The sequence below is a fragment of the Passer montanus genome, unplaced genomic scaffold, assembly GCF_014805655.1.
Source record: "Passer montanus isolate IOZ18808 unplaced genomic scaffold, ASM1480565v1 scaffold109, whole genome shotgun sequence".
Classification (NCBI taxonomy): Eukaryota; Metazoa; Chordata; class Aves; order Passeriformes; family Passeridae; genus Passer; species Passer montanus.
Window position 1 is genome coordinate 3,081,585 of NW_024357502.1, and position 21,008 is coordinate 3,102,592.

Below are 21,008 nucleotides of genomic sequence, written 5' to 3' on the forward strand. Positions count from 1 at the left end.
ATGCATCATATAGATAAGAATCCCAGAATGGTTTGGGTGGGAAAGGACCTGAAAGATCATCTCATTCCACCCCCTGCCATGGGCAGGGACACCTCCAATTATCCCAGTGTGCTTCAAGCCCCATCCAACCTGGCCTTGGGAACTTCCAGGGATCCGGGGGCAGCCACAGCTTCTCTGGGCACCCTGTGCCAGGGCCTCCCCAGAAAGCCTGGGAACAATATTTTCCTAATATCCAATCTAAACCTGCTCTCTAGATGTGCCTGGTGCAATCCCTTCATGCCTCTGTGTCATGAAATTGAGAGTGTCCTCTCCTGACTTGCTTTTATCATTAATTCTTCCAAGTGGGAAAGATTATCCCTGTGAAATTGCAAAAAAAATGTCTTAGGGAAATAAGCAAGAGGGGATAATTTTCAGGCTTTTCTTCCTCCCTCCTTCATCCCCTATAACCCTTGTTTTAAAAATCAGACACAGCAACGATTTACAGCAATGTTTTAGACAGGTTTGTGCATGTATTTGGTACAAACAAACAAAAATATGTGCATTCTGTTTCATAGAGCTTACATCAATCTGGCAGAACCTGATACACAAAACAGAAATACTCCGGCTAATAAATACATCTGGGCATGAAAAATAAAAATCTATACATAAAAAATTCCAACGTTCTGCTAAAGAAAATGTACACTTATATACACACTGTAAACAATAGTAATGCAACCCAGCTACAGCCCAGCTCAGGCCAACAGGGACCTTCCTTCCCTCGTGGACTTGGGAGAGTCCAGTGACACAAAAACCCATTTTCCACCCCCAACTCTTGGTTCCCTGGAGCAGCAAGGTCTGAGAATGCAATTGTGACACGGAGACAGTGCAACGAGGCGGGATCTGATGGATAACTGAGGTGCAGGTGCTTTGGGAAATGTTGCCTGGAAAATTTGCTGGAACAGGGCGATTCCCTCAGCTGGTCACACCCTTGTGAATCCAGGGAAATCTGTGGGATCAGGCTGAATTTACCTCCTGAAAGTCTGAGCCCGTTTTTCCAAACTTGGGAGAGCTTGGAAATCAGGGGATTCAAGGAGAAATGCTCCATTCCAGGCACTCTGGTCATATTTCATACAAGATTTTCCTTCCTCCCTGCCAGCAAAGACAGCCCTGTCTCCTCTAAATGAAGCTCTGCATGAGCAGCCTCAGAGTCCAGTCCTGGCACTACTTCTGATGCAAGATGCCAAATGAAAGCAGGGTGAAAACCAAGTATTTTGCCTGAATGCAGCACAGCAGAGCTCAAGGCTTTCCTACAGCTCCTTCCAGGGCATCTCTTGGGGCCAGATCAAATACAGTGAGGAACTGAGCCAGAATTTGGGCATTTATGTGTATATGAGTGTCTAAACTGACTTTATTTTCTCTCTTGTAGGTCTGTAAAGACTTGGGATGGAGAGTCAGCAAACCTCCAGACTAAGTCTTTTTTTCCTTCCCAAAAAGCTGTCAAGGGGCTGGAGGCTGTAAATGTAAATATTTCAATACTGAAAAAAAAAGTATATTGAAAAGATCAGGGAGAAGTGTAAGCAGTAATACCAGCTCATTTATGGGAATGCACTGCTTGCCAGCATTAGCTAAATGTTCATTTATAGAGGGATGCTTGCCCATTTGTAGGAGAATGCCTGGTATTTTGGGAATTACACATTTATATAAACACAGTGAAGTGTGTGTGTCTGTCTGTCTGGTCATGGATGTCCTCTCCCTGGTCCCTTCTCTGCCACATCCCCAGTGCTTCCCATCAGGATCCCAAAAACACCCAGGAAAACAGTGGCACTGCACTCCTCACACTACAAAATGACTTTTTGTGCCACCCCATCATCACTGCAAGGTCTCACTTCCCTTCAGAGCCAAATAACACAATAAAAAAAATATATTTCCCCCCAGAAGCTCCCATGGGGTGTTGGGAAGTCCCTGCTTTGGTGGGGCAGAGCTGGCAACCTCAGGCTGGTTTTGCAGAGCTGGAGAATGTGCAGGTGGTTGTGAGTCTGAGTTCAGTGTAAGTGCTGGGATTTGCTGCTGGGAGGAAAATATCTGGACAAAATCTGCTGGTATTTGTGCAATAATTGGTCCAGTTTGTCCTGCATCAAGTAAAGGGTGTTGAGACAGGGCCAGCTCCAGATATCTTGTCTCAATATGCACTACACAAAAGAGTAAAAAAATTAAAAAATTCCAACTTCCCTCCTGTTCTCTTTTCCTTTAAAGCAAATCAGAACATCATAAAGAAAGGTGACATTCTCCTTGCTGTGCCTGGCAGCCTTTAATCTTCCTTTGGCAGCCACCCTTAGTGGGGTGAGCTGGATGTGCTGCAGGCACTTCCATAAAAGGCTCCTTATGGTTTTGAGGGGCATTGCTCATGTGGAGTAGTTTCCACCCAGGACACGTTCATGCCACGTTTCTACCCTTCAGGACTTCCCATTCCTGTTCTTTAGTTCCCTGGCTTGAGGCACTTCACCTCAGATCCCTCCTCTGCCTCCATCACCTACATGTCTCCTGCCCATGGCTTAACCTGATGGTCACTCCTTGGGGCTCATTATCTGAAATTTGGTTAAAACACTCTGAATTTTGAAACCTGTGCCTGCAATCCACAGCCAAGCAGAGTTTGGGTGACCATTTCCTGAGCTGCCTGCTCAAGGTGGGCTTGCCATGGCTTCAGCTCCTGGAGTCTCCTGGAGGAGGCCGTGGTGCCCTCCCGAGGGGTGCTCACACTCTGGGACTGTGAGCAGGGAAAAAAAACACTTTAATTGCCATTACTTTTGACACAACCAAGGCAATTCTTGGCAGCCACCAGAAGTTTGATGCATGAAGCATGTGGGAAGTCCCTTGGGAGAAGGATCATGAGTGTGACCCTGAGTGGGGAGAAGATCCCTCCCCTTGAGTGAGCTCCCACTGCACCTCAGCTCCACTTCAGCTTGGACTCTGTGGGCAGCAGAAATGCAAACTTCCCAACTCAGCCACCCCAGCTCTCCTGAGCCACAGCACAGGCTGGCTGAGGACCCGCATTGCAGAATCACAGAATTATTATGGTTGGAAAAGACCTCTTGGAATCCAACCACCAACCCACCACCCGTTCACCATTAAACCACCTCCTCCAGGGCCACATTCGCACATCTTTTGAACGCTTCCAGGAATGGTGACTCCACCACTGCCCTGGAAAGCCTGGTCCAGTGCCTGACCACCCTTTGAGTGAAAAAATTCATCCCAATATCCAGCCTAAATCTTCCCTGGCACAACTTGAGGCCATTTCTTGTCCTGAGTGAAGCCCCTGGGATGCATTTTTATCCTGCGTTTTCTGAGAAAAACAACGAGAGCAAAGAAAGGGACAGGAAGGTTTGGGGATGACTGACACCAAAAGGAGCTGGTTTCTCTGAGTGTCACGGATGGATGTTCACTAAAGCAAGGTGGGTTGCAAGTGTTCCACTGGAGAGTGAAATGCCAAATGCTTCACAGGATGGAATTAGAGGAGAGAGACCTGCACACCCCCTGGCAACAGCACACGCATCTGGAACACTCCTCTGGCCTAAAACCAGGTGATGTGGAAGGGCCAAAGCTGTGGCCACTGCAGAGATGATGACTGAGAGCTGGGATCCCTTCACCTTGCTTGGGAATACCCCAGTCTGCTCTCCCTCCAAAGCCAAGGCCTCTTCTGGATATCCTGTTCAGGACCTCCAAGCTCCCAACCCACCCACATAAAGGATCAGCTGCCAGCTACTGCCTGGCAGTGTCCTTCCTGGGTGCTGCCTCTGGATGGAGACATGAGCACATGTACTAAGGCAGGGTTGGCAACTTTTGGGATTCAATCTTTCCGTCAGATTTCACCGTGGTGTTTTTAAGGCAAAGGAGACATCCTGGTTTCCCTTAATTGCACAGCTTCTTCCAAAGCCAAAGACAACCATCCACCAGAGGAGGCAGCTCTTGCCCTAAGGTCATATCCACACCTTCTCCTCCTGCTGTGGCTGTTAGAATGGGATATGCCATTGGCTCTAATCTGAGGAACCCATAATCCCACAGAAGGGGCTGAGCTCCACGTGGGGGATGCTTGGACAACCTTTGGGCAACTGCATTTTATACCTGATCGCTGCTTCCAGCCTGCCTGACAGACCCACAGGTGGTATCCCTCCATGTTTCTTCTAAAGAAACCATTGACAGCTGCCCCAGAGCCTTCAAATATCTGTTTCTCTCAGCCCACAGCAGTCTGTTAAGTCATGGGTTTGGTAGTCAATGGTTTCTGTGAAATCATGAGGGATCCCAATCGAGACAGACTCCACCTCTGTCTTGTAGGTGGCTGTGGCCCCCCCTTTGCTGGAGCCACCCCGGATTTTGTTAGAAAGGCTGTTCATCTTCTCCTTCAGCTGGGTGGACGCTGGCTTCTGGAAAGGCGTCAGCATCTTCCAGCCCTTGAAGCTGAGCGTTCGCCTCTTACTGCCTCTCTCCTGGAAGGAGGAGTTAAATATGAAGGAGCTGTTCAGGGTGTTAATCCTGGGCCGTAGGTCTGTCTCTGAGTCCTGCACCGAGCTGTTGATGGAGGCCCCTCTCCAGTGGTGGTCGTAGACCCTCCAGATGGGCCGGCGCCGCCGGCGGCACTGGCACTTGAGCAGCCGGATGAACGCGCGCTTGAACTCCTTGCTGGAGCACGGGTAGATGATGGGGTTCACGCAGCTGTTGAAGTACCCCAGCCAGAAGATGATCTTGAAGACGATTTCCGAGGGCTTCAGGGACGGGAAGAAAGAACCTTGGGAGAGATTGAAAGGAATAGGGTTAGAGGAAGTGGAAGGATGTGGTGGAGTAAGGTGGTAAGGTGTCGTAGGTTGATAAAGAAGTGAGTTTTCTTGGGAAGTTATAGCCAGGCTTTGCTGGAACCAGTTCTTTGAGCTTCCTGGAGGATCGTTTTCCTCCAGCAAACAGCCCAGAGAGCTTTTATGTAGTGACAGTCACAAAGCTGGTGGTCAATCCAGTCTGGAAGAGGGGAGATGTGTTGAGAAGGCTGATGGTGTGGTGGTGGTGGTGAGACCCTGGAGCAGGTTTCTCAGAGAAATTGCATCTCCTCACCCCTGGAACTGTCCAAGGCCAGGTTGGATGGGGTTTGGAGCAACCTGGCCTAGTGGAATGTGACTTTCAGGTAATTTACTGCCTCCAGACTTATAGACTTGTGCATAAAAGTATGGCCACAGCCCTGACACCTTATCTTCTGAGAGAAGAGCAACACCCCTTCACCTCCTCCTCTCATGTCATCAGTGCCACACATCCTCTGTTCAGATTCTGTGGTGATGCTAAGGGGGGGCTGTTAAAGTGGACTCTGCATAAAAGTATGGCCACAGCCCTGTCACCTGCACTGAGAGAAGAGCAACACCCCTTCACCTCCTCCTCTCATGTCATCAGTGCCACACATCCTCTGTTCAGATTCTGTGGTGATGCTAAGGGGGGGCTGTTAAAGTGGACTCAGATAATATCCACTGCCCCAAAGCTTGTCCTTGATACTTCAAAACACTTTTGTCTACCCCATCCCTCCTTAGGTTTTTGCAGATTTTCCCAGTGGTTTGCTCAGTGAAAAAGCTGGAGATATATTTTTTTTTTTGAGCCAGAAGATGTCAGTGTTGCTCCCACATGGCCTCAGAATCTCTCAAGTATTTTGGGTCATCAGTGCCACACATCCTCTGTTCAGATGCTAAGGGAGGCTGTTAAAGTGGGCTCAGATAGTATCTGCTGCCCCAAAGTTTGTCCTTGATACCTTAAAACACTTTTGTCCACCCCATCCCTCCTTAGGTTTTTGCAGATTTTCCCAGTGGTTTGCTCAGTGAAAAAGCTGGAGATATATTTTTTTTTGAGCCAGAAGATGTCAGTGTTGCTCCCACATGGCCTCAGAACAGCATTCCCCACTTGGATCTGAAATAACTTTCTGACTCAGCCTTAATTTCTTTTAATTTTAGCTCCAGATGACAAATCATGCCACCATGTGACCGAGCGCTAATTTGTATTTTAGTAAATAACATTAACTCCAGATATCATTATTATTTTCCCCTGCACTCCCAAGCCTGGTGTCAAAACAGTAAAACAGGTGCCAGGAGCCAGAAATTCATGACTGACACTACGTAAAAGCTCCCCGGGCTGTTTGCTGGAGGAAAACCATCCTCCAGGAAGCTCAGAGAACTGGTTCCAGCAAAGCTTTTGTACACCATCCCTAAAAAGTGGAGAAATTTCAGCCAGACTCAACATTAGGTGCGTGGGCAGCTCCATCATGGGTATGTGGGAGAACACAGACACATCCCAGCATTTTATGGTGGCTGGGCAGGCAAAGCAGATTAAATATCTGCTGAAGGCCCACCCAAGGCAGGCAGGAGCTCGGGCTGGCTGTCAGTGTGTGCTGAAGGGGCATGGAATAAGGACAGTGAGCAGGACTGATATCTCTGTGCTGGGAAGACTCAGGGCTTTCCTGGAAATGAAGGCATTTGCAGCTGAATGAGCAGCTGCTGGTGGTGGCTTTGAGTGGAGCAATTATCATGGAATGGTTTGGGTTGGAAGGGATCTGAAAGGTCATCTCATCCCAAATCCCCTGCCATGGGCAGGGACACTTTCCACTATCCCAGGGTGCTCCAAGCCCTGTCCAGCCTGGCCTTGGACACTTGCAGGGATCCAGAGGCAGCCACAGCTTCTCTGGGCACCCTGTGCCAGGGCTCCCCACCCTCACAGGGCAGAATTCCTTCCTAATATCCCATCCATCCCTGCCCTCTGTCAGTCTGAAGCTATTCCCCCTTGTCCTGTCACTCCATGCCCCCATAAATATTCTCTCTCCACCTTCCCTGTCAGCTCCCTTAACACAGGGCTCTCTTCTGTAGAGGCAGTGACCCCACCTTGGTTGTTTCAGATAAAAGGAGTTTATTCTTTCGGGGACAGTGCTGAGATTTCCAGGTTGGCTCTGGGCTGCTGGAATCACCAGTTTTGATTTTAACCCCACCAGAAACACCTCCCTGAGTGACAGCCAGGAGCTTTGAACCACCCCAGTGATGCTGGGGTCATCCATACAACATCTCCATCTTCATCCCACCTTGGCTTTGACCATCCCTATTTTTCACAGTGCCCCCAGCCCACCCCCCTGGACCTACAGGAACCATGGATGTGTCAGGAAATGTGACCTAGGAAGATGAAGGACTTCACTGAACATGCAATCCTGCTTATACCCTTGTCAGGGAGAGGTTTCCTGCCTCAGTTTCCCTGCAGAGAAAGGGTTAATTACCACAACTCTTCACAGTGTTGCTGTGAACCCTGTTTGCAGCGTGCTCTGGGTTCTCAGAGGAGCTGCAGCTCTGTGGAGCATTTTTTTAGCTTCAAGAGAGAGGAAAAGAAAACAAAAAACTATGGTAACAAAGCAAATAAAAGAAGGGTCTCTTTTTAAATTCAATTGGTAATTACTGCTTGAGCCAGGCTACTTAAGAGATTGGGGCTTGCCTAAACAGCCAGATGGTTGCTAAAATAATAATTTCTATCTGGTGTTTGGCAGTTCAGGGCACAATGCAGTTTCTGTACTATGTGCTTTGTCTTTTGCATCCAGATAGAAAACACAAATTGAAAAGGAAAAGAAGCTATGAATTCTCTGAATTTCAACTCTGGCTGGTTTTCTCCCAGCGAGAACCTTGTGTACATATGAAGACAAGGGGCTCATTAGCATCCTCATTACCATGCAAATAAGCGTGCCCCTTGGAAGGGACGTGTCCTGAGTGCAGCCACAGTTTCCTCATTTCCTCGCCCTGGGATGAACAGAACTGGGCAGGGAATCCCCAGAACAGCTCCTCTGCACATGCTGGAGCCTCAGAATCTTCTGATGGGCACTGGGAGGCAGAACATATGAGGATTTGAGGGGTTTTTTTAGGGAATGAGTAAAAAAATCGAAGAAATCATCTCTTGCTTTTTTATACTTGAATATGCAACAACACTTGGAGGGGTTTTGGGCTGGGCTTTGTAACATTTTCTATATAAATAACTGAAAGTCAGTACTGAATGATGGACACTTGAAGAGCTCAGGAAACACAGAAGGATGTGTCCAAGGTCCAGAAATGTGAGTACGAGATCAGGAATAGCAACACAGAGTGAAGCACCAGCACTTCAGTCTGTTATCTCAGTGTAAGAGCAATTTTTGGTGATCTGGTCCCAAAATCATCAAGGCCAGTACAGGGCATCATCAAAGAAGAGGAAACATGATCTCTGTAGGATCTGTCACAATTCATCAGGAAACCTGGTCTTGTTTAAAGAGGAGCTTTTGCTGAGCACTCAAAACCAGCCCTCTGGGCTCCTCTCCTGGGCATCCAGCTCAACACCTCATGGGGTGAGGGAGGAGGAGATGGTGCCACCCACCTTAGGGACAACCATCAGAACTTATAATAATAATAATGCTGGGGTCTTAACAGTCCATTTGGGGACTTTATTCCTTACATGTTTTTATAAAAAAATTGTCCCACACCTTGCAAGATCTTAGTCTGACAGAGCTGGATCAGGGCAAGGGCTGTATGTCCTGTTGTGACCCTGAGTAATTATCTTCAGGACTAGTGAGAAATTAAGAAAGCTGCAGGTGAACTCAGGAAAAGCCTGCTTGCAGCTTGCAAAGTGACTGAAGTTACAGACTAAACACGATGATCTGAAGACTGTGTTTTTTGGTTTATTTCACTTCAGTTTTTTGGTGATGCAGAAGTCGAGCCAATAAAGTATGTGCTCATATCTTTTTAAAAAAATTATTGTTACTTGTTAATGTCACCATGCTCATGTTTGGGGAAAACCAGGCAGGTAAAAATCTCTGGAGCCATGGGCATACTTCCCAAAACTGTGACGCTCTGTGGTGGGTGGCAGTGGATGCAATCTGCCCTCCATGTATCCAAACACATATCCCATTTTTTTTAGGTTGTTTGAGCTAACACAATCTCATGATCTCTCCTCGCCTGCCCTTCTCCACCCTGCCCTCCCCATGACTCACTGGAAGGTGATATCACTTGGATTGTTCAGAGTTGCTGGTCCCAGTGTTCAGCGCTCAAAAAAATTAAGCAAAACAAGAAAAAAAAAAAAAAGACAAATGCACCAATGCAAATGGAGCGAGTCCAATCTAAATTCTGGCCCTGGCTCCCAGTGTACAGCCAGAATTCATGAGCAGACTTAGTTGGCAAGGGCATCTTTGTTGTAAAAGGTCCCTGCTCTGCAGCATGTCCTGAACAGTCCATGGAGCAGGAATGCTGCAGACCTGGGAGCAGGTGGGAAAAACAAAGGGACAAAGTCATGTCCCAGTGCTGCCCCAGCTTGGAAATGCAAGGAGCAGCAGGGCTGGTCAACACAGATAAAGGTGTTGCTGTTACTTGATGTGGGCTTTGTACCAGGAATGGGCTTGCAAAAAGAAAAAAAAGCTTTTGGAGAGCTGGGCCTTACAGGTGTCATCACAGGAGAGGGAAGGTGAAACCTTCCACAGGAGGTGGCAGGTGAGCAGCTAAGAAGAGGACATGGTTCATCTCACAGCAGGTTGCTCAGCTGTGGGTGTCCCTGCAAGCAGGAGGTAAAAATTGATTGGCCAAACTCATGGAAAATTAAAAAAAACCCAAAAAACCAAAACCAATGGGTGGACCATTCTGTTTCTGAGATAGGAAGCTCCAGAAATCCATCTGTAGGATTAGGACTATGGTGAGGACAGGTGTGCCATCACCTGAGCTTCTCTTGGATGTGGACTCAAAGGTTCAGGAGGGGATTGAGAACTACCTTGGGAGGTATCAGAGCAGCAAGTAAAAAAAATTGCAGCTGCTAGACAAAAAGCCCTGGCACAGGAGGCAGCACAGATTCTCACTGTGGGTCCTCCTGGCCAAAGGAAGTCAGAGAATCATGGAGTGGTTTGGCTTGGGAGGGATCATAAAGCCCATTTCATTCCACTATCCCAAGTTGCTCCAAGTCCTGTCCAAGCTGTTCTTGGACACTTCCAGGGATCCAGGGGCAGCCACAGCTTCTCTAGGCACCCTGTGCCAGGGCCTCACCACCCTCATATTCAAAAACTTTTTCCTTGTATCCAACCTAAATTCACCCTCACTCTCTTCCTTCTCTTTTTTTCTGACTCTCACAAAGTAAATTAATTAAATCTGCTCCAAAATAATAATGAGCTGCCCCTTTCTGCTCAATACCCAGCTTGCATCTCTCCTTCCCAGCTCCTTCCTAGGCCCCCATGATGGATAACTTTCCTGATGCAGCTGCCAAGCTGTGGGAGCTGTGGATTTCAGCAAGGACTTCTCCCAGCGTGTGGGACTCAGATTCTCACTGGTCTTTCCTGACCTTCTCCTCCATTCTCTATTAGCCACCTCCACTGGGTATTTGTAGGCATGTCAGGGTCCCTAGAGGGTTAACACCTTCTTGGTGTGTCTTGGAATGATCAGGGAGTTCACTGCCCTGCTAGGATGGATCCAAGAGCTGCTTGGCCTGGGGAGGAGGACAGCATGTTCACAGCCACTCCAGCCTTTTCCCTGGAGGACGATGGCATTGGGATATCGGGTGGAATTCCTCAGGCCTGTCAGCCCTCCAGCCAACCCCATAAACAATGTCACAGATAAGCAGCAGCTTCCCAATGAAAGCCCCAGTGAGCTGCCTGCGTGTCTCTCTGCTGCCTGCGTGTCCAACTTGTGCATCCTGCTCTGGCCCAAAGAGAAGCAGGGAGAAGCCACCACTCCCCTGGCCACTGCTGACCTTCCAGGCAGTGTTTTGTCCCAGGTCATGGTTGGAGAGATGCTCCTGGATAGCCCCTGGCCATGCCAAACCTGGTGTGTGGGTCCTGGCGGGGAGGGAGGGAAGTTTTAGGTGTGATGGAGGTCAGGGAAACATTTGTCTGGCAGATTGCAAAGGGAGGAGAAACCAGTCAAGGGCTCTGAAAAACATCAACACTCTCAAGCAGGATCTCAAATTTGAGGTCTGGGTGTGGTTTGTGTGTCAGCAAGAGGAGGATAATGAATCAGAGCATTGCTCTGGTCATTCACTGTCAAATTCACAGCCCTCAAATCTGTCTCCCAACATTTAGGAGTATGGTCCTAGTGATGTCCCCAACTTTTCTCTAAAGTGCTGCACATCACAGTAGGACTTTGACCAAAATTGCCCTTTATTCCCCTCAAATATTGGAGATCTTCTCAGAGTAATCCTGGGAATTTGGACCACTGGTGGGAGTAATTGATGTGAGGATGTTTATGAGGCATCAGATTTCCTGAAAATAGTGGTTCTTGTGTGAATCACCTGAGTTCAGACACCTGAGCAGGTCCTGGGGCTCCTCTTACAGTCAGTGGCTCAGAGGGCAGATTTTGTGGTGAGAATGGAGTGATCCATCTCCTCCTAAGTCACCAGGCAAATGGATAACAGCAGGTTTCAGATGCCTGGACTCAGACTCCTGGCTCATGGGCAACCATACCACAGCATCCAAGGTTATTCCTGGTGGATTTCACCCTCAATGTCGTGATCATCTGGTGGTCTGATGCTCTCTGAGAAGCTGCCAAAGCTTCCCATGCACCAGTTTCTCCCCTGTGTGGGGCAGGACTTTGAGCACAGGAAGAATTTCACCAGTGGGAAGTGAAGTGGAAAGCCACACAGGTTCCTCTACACTGTTCCCTGACAGAAACTTCACAACTAAATTCAAGAATTGTGAACATCGCTAATTTGCTTAGCGTGGTCCAGCCAGACCCCTCCAGACGAATTTGGTCCAGGGAACAAACCCATCCTCAAAAGAACATAGGGAATTGGCTTTGCAGCCCCCCAGCAGACTCTGCTCCCTTAACCACCTCCAGGTGCCACATCACAGGGCAGGGAAGGCAAAGCTGCTGCTCCACACTGCAGCTCCAGGCTGGGGGGCTGCCACACAGCTCCCCCTGCTCTGCCACAGATCCTCAACTTCACAGGACAGGAATTCTGCTGTAGAACCACGGGGGCACTGCATGGGGCACAAGACAGGCTTTCCCTCTGCTCTTCTCTGCTCTAAGCTCTTCCTCCAGGGGCTTGAGATCATAAACTGGTGGGTTTTTTTTTTTTTTTCTTTTTTTTTTCTTTTTGACAGTAGACCATGGGGGCACTGCATGGGGCACAAAACAGGCTTTGGGCAAGATCTTGTGAAGTATTCCCTCTGCTCTTCTCTGCTCTACAGCTCTTGCTCCAGGGGCTTGAGATCATGAACTGGGTTTTTTCCCCTTTTTTTTTTCCTTTTTTTTTTTTTCCTGAAAGATCATTTAATCTTTTTGACAGTATAGATGCTCGCTCTTAGTTTGATTCCTGACCAAATTACAGCTAAACTTTGTAATTTGCTGAATATTATTGGGAATGTGCGTTTTTGATATGAGGTGAGGGAGACATGGAGTTTTAAAATATAGTAATATATATGAAACAAAATTGAAGTTTTAGAGCAGAAACCAGTTATTCTTTACCTTCTTCTTCCTTCTTCATAAATTTAAGTAATATTTTGTAATTAGACAAAAAAGTCCGCATTGCAGACTTCAAGTAGTTATTAAGTTAAAAGTAAAAATAATTTGTGTCAGTTCTTAATTAAATAGTTTAACCTTAAAAGACCTTGTAACAAAAAATAGTTAACCATTTTATACCTTGTTAATGAAAGACTAGAGAACTCACTGCTGTGAAACTGTAACATAGATAAGAAATAATGAACACCTAAGTCTAAACACAAACTATCATCTTGAGTACCTTCAATCCCAACCTCAACAAAAGTAAAACCAAAAACCAACAAGGGGGTACAAAGAAGGTTCAATTATACAATCAGGGAATGGTTTGGGTTGGAAAGGACCTGAAAGATCATTTAAGTGCCACCACATGCCACAGGCAGGGACACTTCCCACTGTCCCAGGCTGCTCCAAGCCCTATCCAGCCTGGCCTTGGACACTTCCAGGGATCCAGGGACAGCCACAGCTGCTCTGGGCACCCTGTGCCAGGGCTCAGCACCCTCACAGGGAAGAATTTATTTTAATACCCAATTTAAACCTGCTCTCCTTCAATGGAATCCATCTCCCTTTTCCTGTCACTTGATGATTTTGTAAATATTTTCTTTCTCGTATGCTCCCTTCAGGTGCTGGAAGGCCACAGTTAGGTCATTCCAAAGCCTTCTCTTTTCCAGGCTAAATAACCCAAATACTCTTATATACCATCTTTCTTGGGAGGGCACTGACCCTTCACCTGGGCACTCACAGCTGCAACCATCATCAGCAAATCCCCAGAATGTGATTTCATCCATTGCATCCTCCTTCCAAAGACCTGGATGTCCCATCACAAAACCTTCTTGCCCTGCAAGGAATACACCACATTCCATCTTTCATGAGGGATCTCTAAAGAAGAAAGTCATGTTTTAAACAAGGGAATAACCCAGGAATTGTGGGCTGGTACTGCAGAGGGGTTGATACCAAGGTTTGTAGAGAGAAACTGTACCAGCAGCACAGAGTGGATAACACCAAAAGAAGCCCTGAGTGGTGCATCTTGTCTGACTGGATTTCTCCAAGGTTTTCCATATGGTTTTCCACAGTGTCCTGGAGAACCTGAGGCACTTTGGTCTTGAAAAGTGGTCTGTGCAGTGGGTGGGGAACTGGCTGACAGGGCACACCCAGAGAGAGGTGGTAGAAAGCTTCTTCCCAAAGAGGCAGCCTGTCACCAGTGGGATCGATATCGCTCCTAACGCTGTGTAACATCTAAGTGAGCTGGATCATGGGATCAGGCGTAGCCTAGTGAATTTTCCTGATGGTACTGATGCCTTGTGAAGGCTGATACTGTGAAGGCTGAAGGCTGTGAAGGTTGGATACTAGGATGGAGACTAGATGGAGTTAAAGAATAAAGCAGGGATTTATTAAAAGACCTCAATGGATGCACCTTGGGCAGCACAAGAGCCCAGCCAGGACTGCACCCAAGATGAACCAAAATGGTCACAAAATGGACAGCCTGTCACGGGGTCTCTCATTTTTATAAGTTCTGCTCCATTTGCAGATTGCAGTTCATTGTCCAATTCCAGCTTTAGCCCATCAAGTCCCATCCTTGTTTTTCTCTCTCCAGCCCACGTTGTTTGTGCTCTTGGGCCTGAGATTTGGATCATTTGTCCTTGGTGCCCAGCACGAGCAGGAATTGTTTTGTCTCCCTGCTCTGTGCACAGAGCTCACCATCCCCTGATACAAAACCCAGACCCACACAATAAAGCAGCACAGAATCTGAAAAATAGCAAAGCCAAAACCTAAGGTATCAATACCAAACAAAATGAGGAAATTGACACTTCAGGAGCAGGGGCCACCCTGCAGGAAGACCTGCATCAACATGAGCACCACCAGCAGAGATGAAGAAGGAATTGTGCCACTATCAGGACAGATAGTGCTGAATAAACCGTGGTCAGCAGGAAGATGGACTTTGAAATTAATCACAAAATTAAAAGGAAGACAAAGATGTAGGCATTTGGAATCTGACTTTTAGTACAAACTCCCTTAAAGGTAATATTTTTGCAGTGTTCCTTATGCTTGGGAAAGATATATGTGTATCCGACTCCTTGCTCCTTGATTCACAAATAATAGCCTGACTCCAGCCCCAGAGGAGAGTTTAAAACAAATCTTAGAATCATGAGACTCAGCAAAAGGACATAAATAAAATTAGCAAAAAAAAAGAAAAAGACAAGACTGACCAGTCTGTCAAATCCAAAGGGAGACATCAGGAAGGTTCTTATTTACCAAATGCAAATGAAGAAAAATAAAAAAAGAGTCTCCTGAGAGAAGGAAAAAGTCAGGGCAACCAAGCTGCATGTCAAGAGCTCTTGCCCTGCTGTCTGAGCAGGAAGGAGGCTGGGATCCATGTGCTGATGTTGGATTGAGCATGGCTGAGGTCCGTGCTGGGATGGCTCACCAGAGGAAACACACTCGGGGCAGCCTTTAAAAAGAAAATTTCCATCTGGCTCGGGATCTGAACGAACACAATGGCCTTGTGGGGTTGCTAAGCTCCCTCCAGGGCAGTGCAGAGCTTGCTCAGAGAGGAGCATTCCCGGGGCTCTCCGTTCTCCAACTGAAGCATCCTGAGCTCGTGATGTGCCCGATCCTGGGAATCTCTTTCCTGAGCACACCGTGGGGAAGCACAGCCAGGATCACCAGCTTGGGAAAAGGAAACATTTATAGACAAGCTGACTTGCTGCCATCTCAGCAGGAATAAGTCATAGGTAGAATGTCTCATGGGCAAAAATCCAACAATAGGCATTGATTTTACAGGGGCAGTGATCAGATGAGGGGAAATGTTCTTGAACTGAAAGAGGAGGGATTTAGATGAGTTACCAGGAAGAAATTCTTTGCTCAGAAGGTGGGGAGGCTCCGGAACCACTTGCCCAGAAGCTGTGGCTGCTCCTTCCCGGAAGTGTCCAAGGCCAGGTTGGACACTTGGACACTCCAGGGCTTGGAGCAACCTGGGATAGTGGAAGGTGTCCCTGCCCATGGCCAGGACTATAAATGAGATCTTTAAGGTCCCTTCCAACCCAACCCATTCCATGATTCTATGACAAACTGTTAATCTTCAAATTTTTCTGCTGGCTGGCTCCCTTATGCTCTAGTTTTCCATGAACCATTTACCAGGCCTTCATGGACTGTCAAGACCTTTAGAGCACAGTTTTGGAATTACAGTTCTAGACTACTCCTTGCATTTATTGACAGTGGTACTTTGTGGTGAGCCCTCCAGTTGCTTTCTGCTGTTCAACTGTTTTTAACACCTTCCTTAAAATTCCCTTTGCAAAGAACTGTTGTTCTTTGGTGGCTTCTGCAAACACAAGTCTGGCTTCCACTCACCTCCAAGAAAAAATGTCCCTTTTCTATCAAGCTGCCTCCTCCACTCTGCTCAGAAACATTGGGAATGTGTGGGGTTTTTTTCCCACATGAAAAGGTAAGCTTGGGAAATCCTGTGGAAAAGGAATGGAGGGGAATGATTCTCAAGCAAGCCATCCAAGTCTTGGAAAAACCACTGTGTTTGCCTGGGTTGGGCCCAAGACTACTCTTTGTTTTTCCAACTCAGAAGTTCTTTTCTCTGCACTTGGTTTTCTAAGAATGTGAACTCACCCGCCCCGTCCTGTTTACAAGCTCGTAAATATGTAGATCAGATTTGGCTGCAGGGTAGGCCTTGGAAGAGCTGAATCCTGCTGGGAACACATGGCATTTTATGTACAGTGAGGCCAGATCTGTGCTGCACAGAGGAAAAAGGCAATTTTTCATTGGGACCAACCCAGCTCAGGGAAAAAAAATTATACCCAGCGCAAAACGAGAAAATCCCGACTTCAGTTTGAAGATTGGGGTGAGCAGAACTCACTGGGGCGGCTGAGTGTGGCCTGTGGCCAGTACCCCAACACAGGTGACAGCACTGGTCTGGAAGGACCCTACAGTGAGCCAGTGTGGTGGCTGATGGCTGGGAATGCTGGGGAGAACATTGGGATGTCAGTGTTGGGAAAACACGACATCGAGAGGAAGTGTGGGAGCTTCCTCGGCACATTTCCACCGTGCCAGCCCCGGGGGCTTTTCTGTTTGTACCAGAACTGGGCAGACAGGACGTCACTGGCCGTGGAGCCTGGCACTGCAGCCTGTGTCCCCTCCCAACACTGCTGCCAGCTCTGATGGATGCTGGACAGCATCCTCCAGAAAGCCGCACCGCACCGTGGCGTCACGGAGGAAAGGGTGGGGGGAAAAAAAGGATGGGGGAGGTGGGTATTTTCAGCTCTGAAAAAAAATTGTGGCTTGTTTCACAGGCTAAGGAGGGGTTATTCAAGATCAGCCAGACAGCTTCTTATTTCTTTTCAGGCTTGGAGGGGAAAATCCTCCAACGCCTGCCCTGTTTCCGCACTCGGCTCCAAGGCACAGCCCTTTTGGCTTCACTTTGCATGGAAAAATCCACGGTTTCTCATCGCTCACTTTCTCTTTCTTGATGTTTTTTTCCTGTGATAAGAAGGGAAACTTAAAACCCCAAACCATATTTCCGTCTTTTGCCCCAACCTGGAAATATTCAGGGGAGATAGCAAAGAGTTGGTCTGTCTCTCCCCAGCCCTGAAAGACATTTTTCAGCTGATATGGAGCTCTAAACACATTGCACTTCAAAAAGAGACATTTTCCCCCCTCTCTCAGAAAACAATGGGTCAGTGGAACTGAGCTCCAAAAATATATCAGGAGTGGTGAGATAACAACATCCTCATCACTCCCAACAGTTCCTGATGCCCTTAACTTGAAGGGATAAATTCTCCTGTTAAATGCTGCACTGATTGCCTGTGAAGGACCCCTCTGATTTGGTCCTTTCCCTCATCTCCACAGGGAGGGTCATGTCTGTCTGATGGGACCACAAAATCCTGGAATGGTTTGGGTTTGAAGGGACCTTAAAGACCACCTCATTCCAACCCCCTGTCATGGGCAGGGATGGCACCACTACAGCAGGTTGCTCTTCTCTGGTTATTCAGCAGTGATGCACTTAAGCCACGTACTTTGACACAAGAGGCAAAAATTGGCTGCCTGGTTGTCTTTTCCATAGAGCCAAGCCTGGGACAAGCACAGAGATGATGTTGGGAAGGACCAAGAAATGTGGGAGCAGATGAACCATTACCTCACAGTGGTTTTGTACATGCTTCACAGCCACAGGGAGTTTTAAAGAGGTATTTCAGGAGAGGGAATGCAAAAACCATGCTGGCATTTGCCTGGTTTAAATGCTTGCAAAGGGCAGTGGGATCTCTGCTGAGGAGAGAAGAGTGTCTCAAAGTGTCTCATGATAATGAGGCTGTCTCTGCACTGACATGCTTCCTGCTCCATCTCAGCCCTATCCCTATTTATTTTTTAATTTCTGAACCTGAAGGGAAAGGATGAAGATTTGCATTCCATTTTCGTGGCACTTTGAGTACTGTCCATGAGATTCTGTCTGCTTCTCTTCCACCTTTTCCTTGGAAAAACTTAAGTCTCCTTGCTCCCATGCTCCTCACTCACTGCTCAGAAATACCAGATATGGTACATGGGGTACTCTCCCTGCCTTGATATGGCCTTGATTACTAATTAGCTCTTGGATATTCAAATTTTGCATGTTTACTTCTCATTCCAGGCAAGTGACTCTAGGCAGGCTTTCAAACTCTCCTTGAGAAAGTGCTGCTTTTGTGGACAGCACTTATCAAGCAAGGAGTCATCCCAGGAAATTATTATTCTCTCTTTTTTCCATCATCACCAACTAGTTCCTGACTTGCCACCTCCCTCTTCGGGCACTTTGTTGTGTTATTATTTCAAGGGAACAAAAAACCCATGCCATAAGTGACTGGCTCTGCTTGTGCAGTGCTGTCAAAAATCTGGGGGATCCTGGGGGACACTGGGGGGGTCCCAGCTGGTCCCCAGGGTGTCTTGGTCAGAAGATCTTCGAGCAGAGCTGTTCAGTCCCCTCTCTCTGTGATGAATTCCAGGCTGGGTTAGGAGACTCTTCTCTTGCTGTGAGGCAGGACTGAGCCTGCCTCCAATGCAGATCCCCTACAAATTTCCTCCAGATATCCAAAAAGAGCAAATTCCCTGGCAACTGAAGCCATCTGGCTCAGACAACACCACTGACCTGCTTCTTTGATATTATCAACCTGTTCATAATTAAATATTCTGTACTACTGTGTGAAGCTGAGCTGTGTGATGATCCCCACAATAAAGGTTGTGGCACAGATTTTAGAGGTTGTTACACACTGAGCTCTGACTAAACTCACGGGCATTAAGCATGAAAATATCTTCTGAACATGAGAGTTCCCAGCATCAACCCCAGTACTGAATCTATTAGCAATAATGTCAGTTCTGGGTCAGTATTTGTGCTCACCCTGAGCAGTAGCACGTGCGAATATTTTGGTTAAATGATTCATTGGAGGAATTTTTTTCCTTCCAGGAACGAGCTGATGACTTGCTCTTACAGTCACCTCCCTCATAGAATGGCTGTCAGGGCTGTTGGCAAAAAGACAGGTGTGATTCACCTAGGAGCAACATGTCACAGAGAATTTATAATAATAACTCAACGCTCACATCATAAAATGCCAAGAATGGGAGCAGGTGAACCAGACCAAGAAAGACTGAAAAATGGAGGTTACTCATATGGAAAATCACATCCCTTTTCTGTGCCCACAGATCAGAAAAGGAGCCAAACTGAAAATGCTCTAAGGAGCTCTACAAAGCAACACAAAGGTCTGGAAAACTTGACTTGGACCATGAGATTAAAGGGTTTTGATGTATTTGCATTACCCAGGAGAAACTGATTTGCTCACACTTCACGGTGAAATACAGGAGAAGCTGTTCCTGACAGCAAACATATCTTTAATCTAGCCAAGAATGGTAGAAAAATTTACTGGCTTGAAGTTCTAGCTAGATAAATTTACTCTGGGAAGAAAGCAGCCATTTGTAGTAGCAGGGATATAAAACACTTGGGAAAAACATAATTGGAAGAAGGGATTCTTCATTATTTGCAGTCCTGAGTTAATGCTGAGTGTCTCTTCAGGGAGAAAACTTGTCTTTGAGTTATGGGTGAGCTGAAAAAAACATTGAATGAGGTGCTTAGGGCTGCAGGTGTCTGTGAATGACTGCAGACAGTCAGAGCAGTCCCTCCAAACCTTGGAACTCCATCCCAAAACGTGGTGGGTCTTGAATATAAAAGAGTTGTAAAAATTATCCTGACACAGAGAACTTCAGACATGATAAGGGCAAGAACTATTTAAGAAACAGCTTTAATTAGGAATGGCAGTGACCTTTATTCCCTGCTGTAAGATCTTTCCCTGTGTTCCACACGTGTGCTGTGATGTCTGAATTTCTATGCATTTCATGGCACTTGGAAGCACTGACAGTGAGTCAAGAATCTGTGTCAGGGGGTTTCATTTGAGCATAATGAAGGTTTTGCTAGTTGGGGGATCATGTCAGCATTTAATTAATTACAATGCACTACACTGTTGATATTTGAGAGCAGTGCTCTCACGTCCAGACTTAATATCCTTTGGTGCACCAATAATTACCCAGACCAAAAAAAACCTGTGAAGAAACAAGCACTGCAGAGGCCTTTCTGGGCCCTTCCTCAGAAAGAAAGCTGCTGCCACTCACTGACACAGGTATCAAGGTCTGCAAGAACCTTGTGAATGCCATGAGCAGAGCCCTGAGCCAGCTGTGAGCAGTCATTCAGGTCCCAGCAACATTAAAGCTCCTTTTTTTTTGGTGCTGCCAAGGAAAGCAATGTGTGACATTCAGAGTACTGGATATCTGGAAGAAATTCCTCTCTTTGTTGGTGGTGAGGCCCTGGCACCGGGTGCCCAGAGAAGCTGTGGCTGCTCCTGGATCCCTGGAAGTGCCCAAGGCCAGGTGGGAGTGGGCTTGGAGCACCCTGAGCTGGTGGAAGATGTCCTTGCCCATGGCAGGGGGTGGAACTGGATGATGTTTGAGGTAATTTCCAACGCAAACCATCCTGTGGTGATTCTGTGAGATGCTAAAACTGCCCTGCAGCTCTGGGACAGCTATGGGGAGCAGCCTGGGCTGTCCCCGTGGTGTTTGGTATCTGACTGCTGATACAGCCTTGTATCTGTGGGACACACAGCCCACCTGGGTGTGGTTCTAAGGACCCCCCAAGGAGCTGGAAAAGTAGATGTATTAATGGAAAACATAATGAAAAAGAGCTTTTCTATTAACATGCCTTTCTCCTGATGTGTGAGCTTCCCCCTCTCAATCCAGCAGAGTATGAATAACCAAGATCAAGAGAAGAAAAAAACTTCAAAGAACCAAAAGACTTATTATAAATAAACCTCTCCCTTCCCCTTCTCACACCTAATGCTTTCTCTGGGGTCACTGTTTGAAGATCCCCATCAAAATATTCTCTGTTCCCTGTCAGGGCAAGGAAACAACACCTGCCAGTGACTCTTTCCTGTGCTTTCCTCCCTGTGGTGACATCTCACTCTCAGGGACAGGTGCCACAGGGCACGAGCTCATCCCTGGCCATGCCCCAAAGAGGAAAATCAACCCCAGGGCAGC

At 47.2% G+C, this 21,008-nt stretch overlaps 1 protein-coding gene across 1 annotated transcript in view; it reads right to left on the minus strand.

Annotated features, from left to right (window-relative positions):
* Window positions 1-477: 477 nt before the first annotated feature.
* The window catches only part of ADRA1D (adrenoceptor alpha 1D), a 42,196-nt gene continuing 21,665 nt past the window's right edge, over window positions 478-21,008 (minus strand). Inside the window, exon 2 of the mRNA XM_039723852.1 lies at window positions 478-4,759. Within this exon, the coding sequence (XP_039579786.1) occupies window positions 4,191-4,759 (569 nt within the window). The 3' untranslated portion in view covers window positions 478-4,190. The remainder of the gene's footprint in view (window positions 4,760-21,008) is intronic.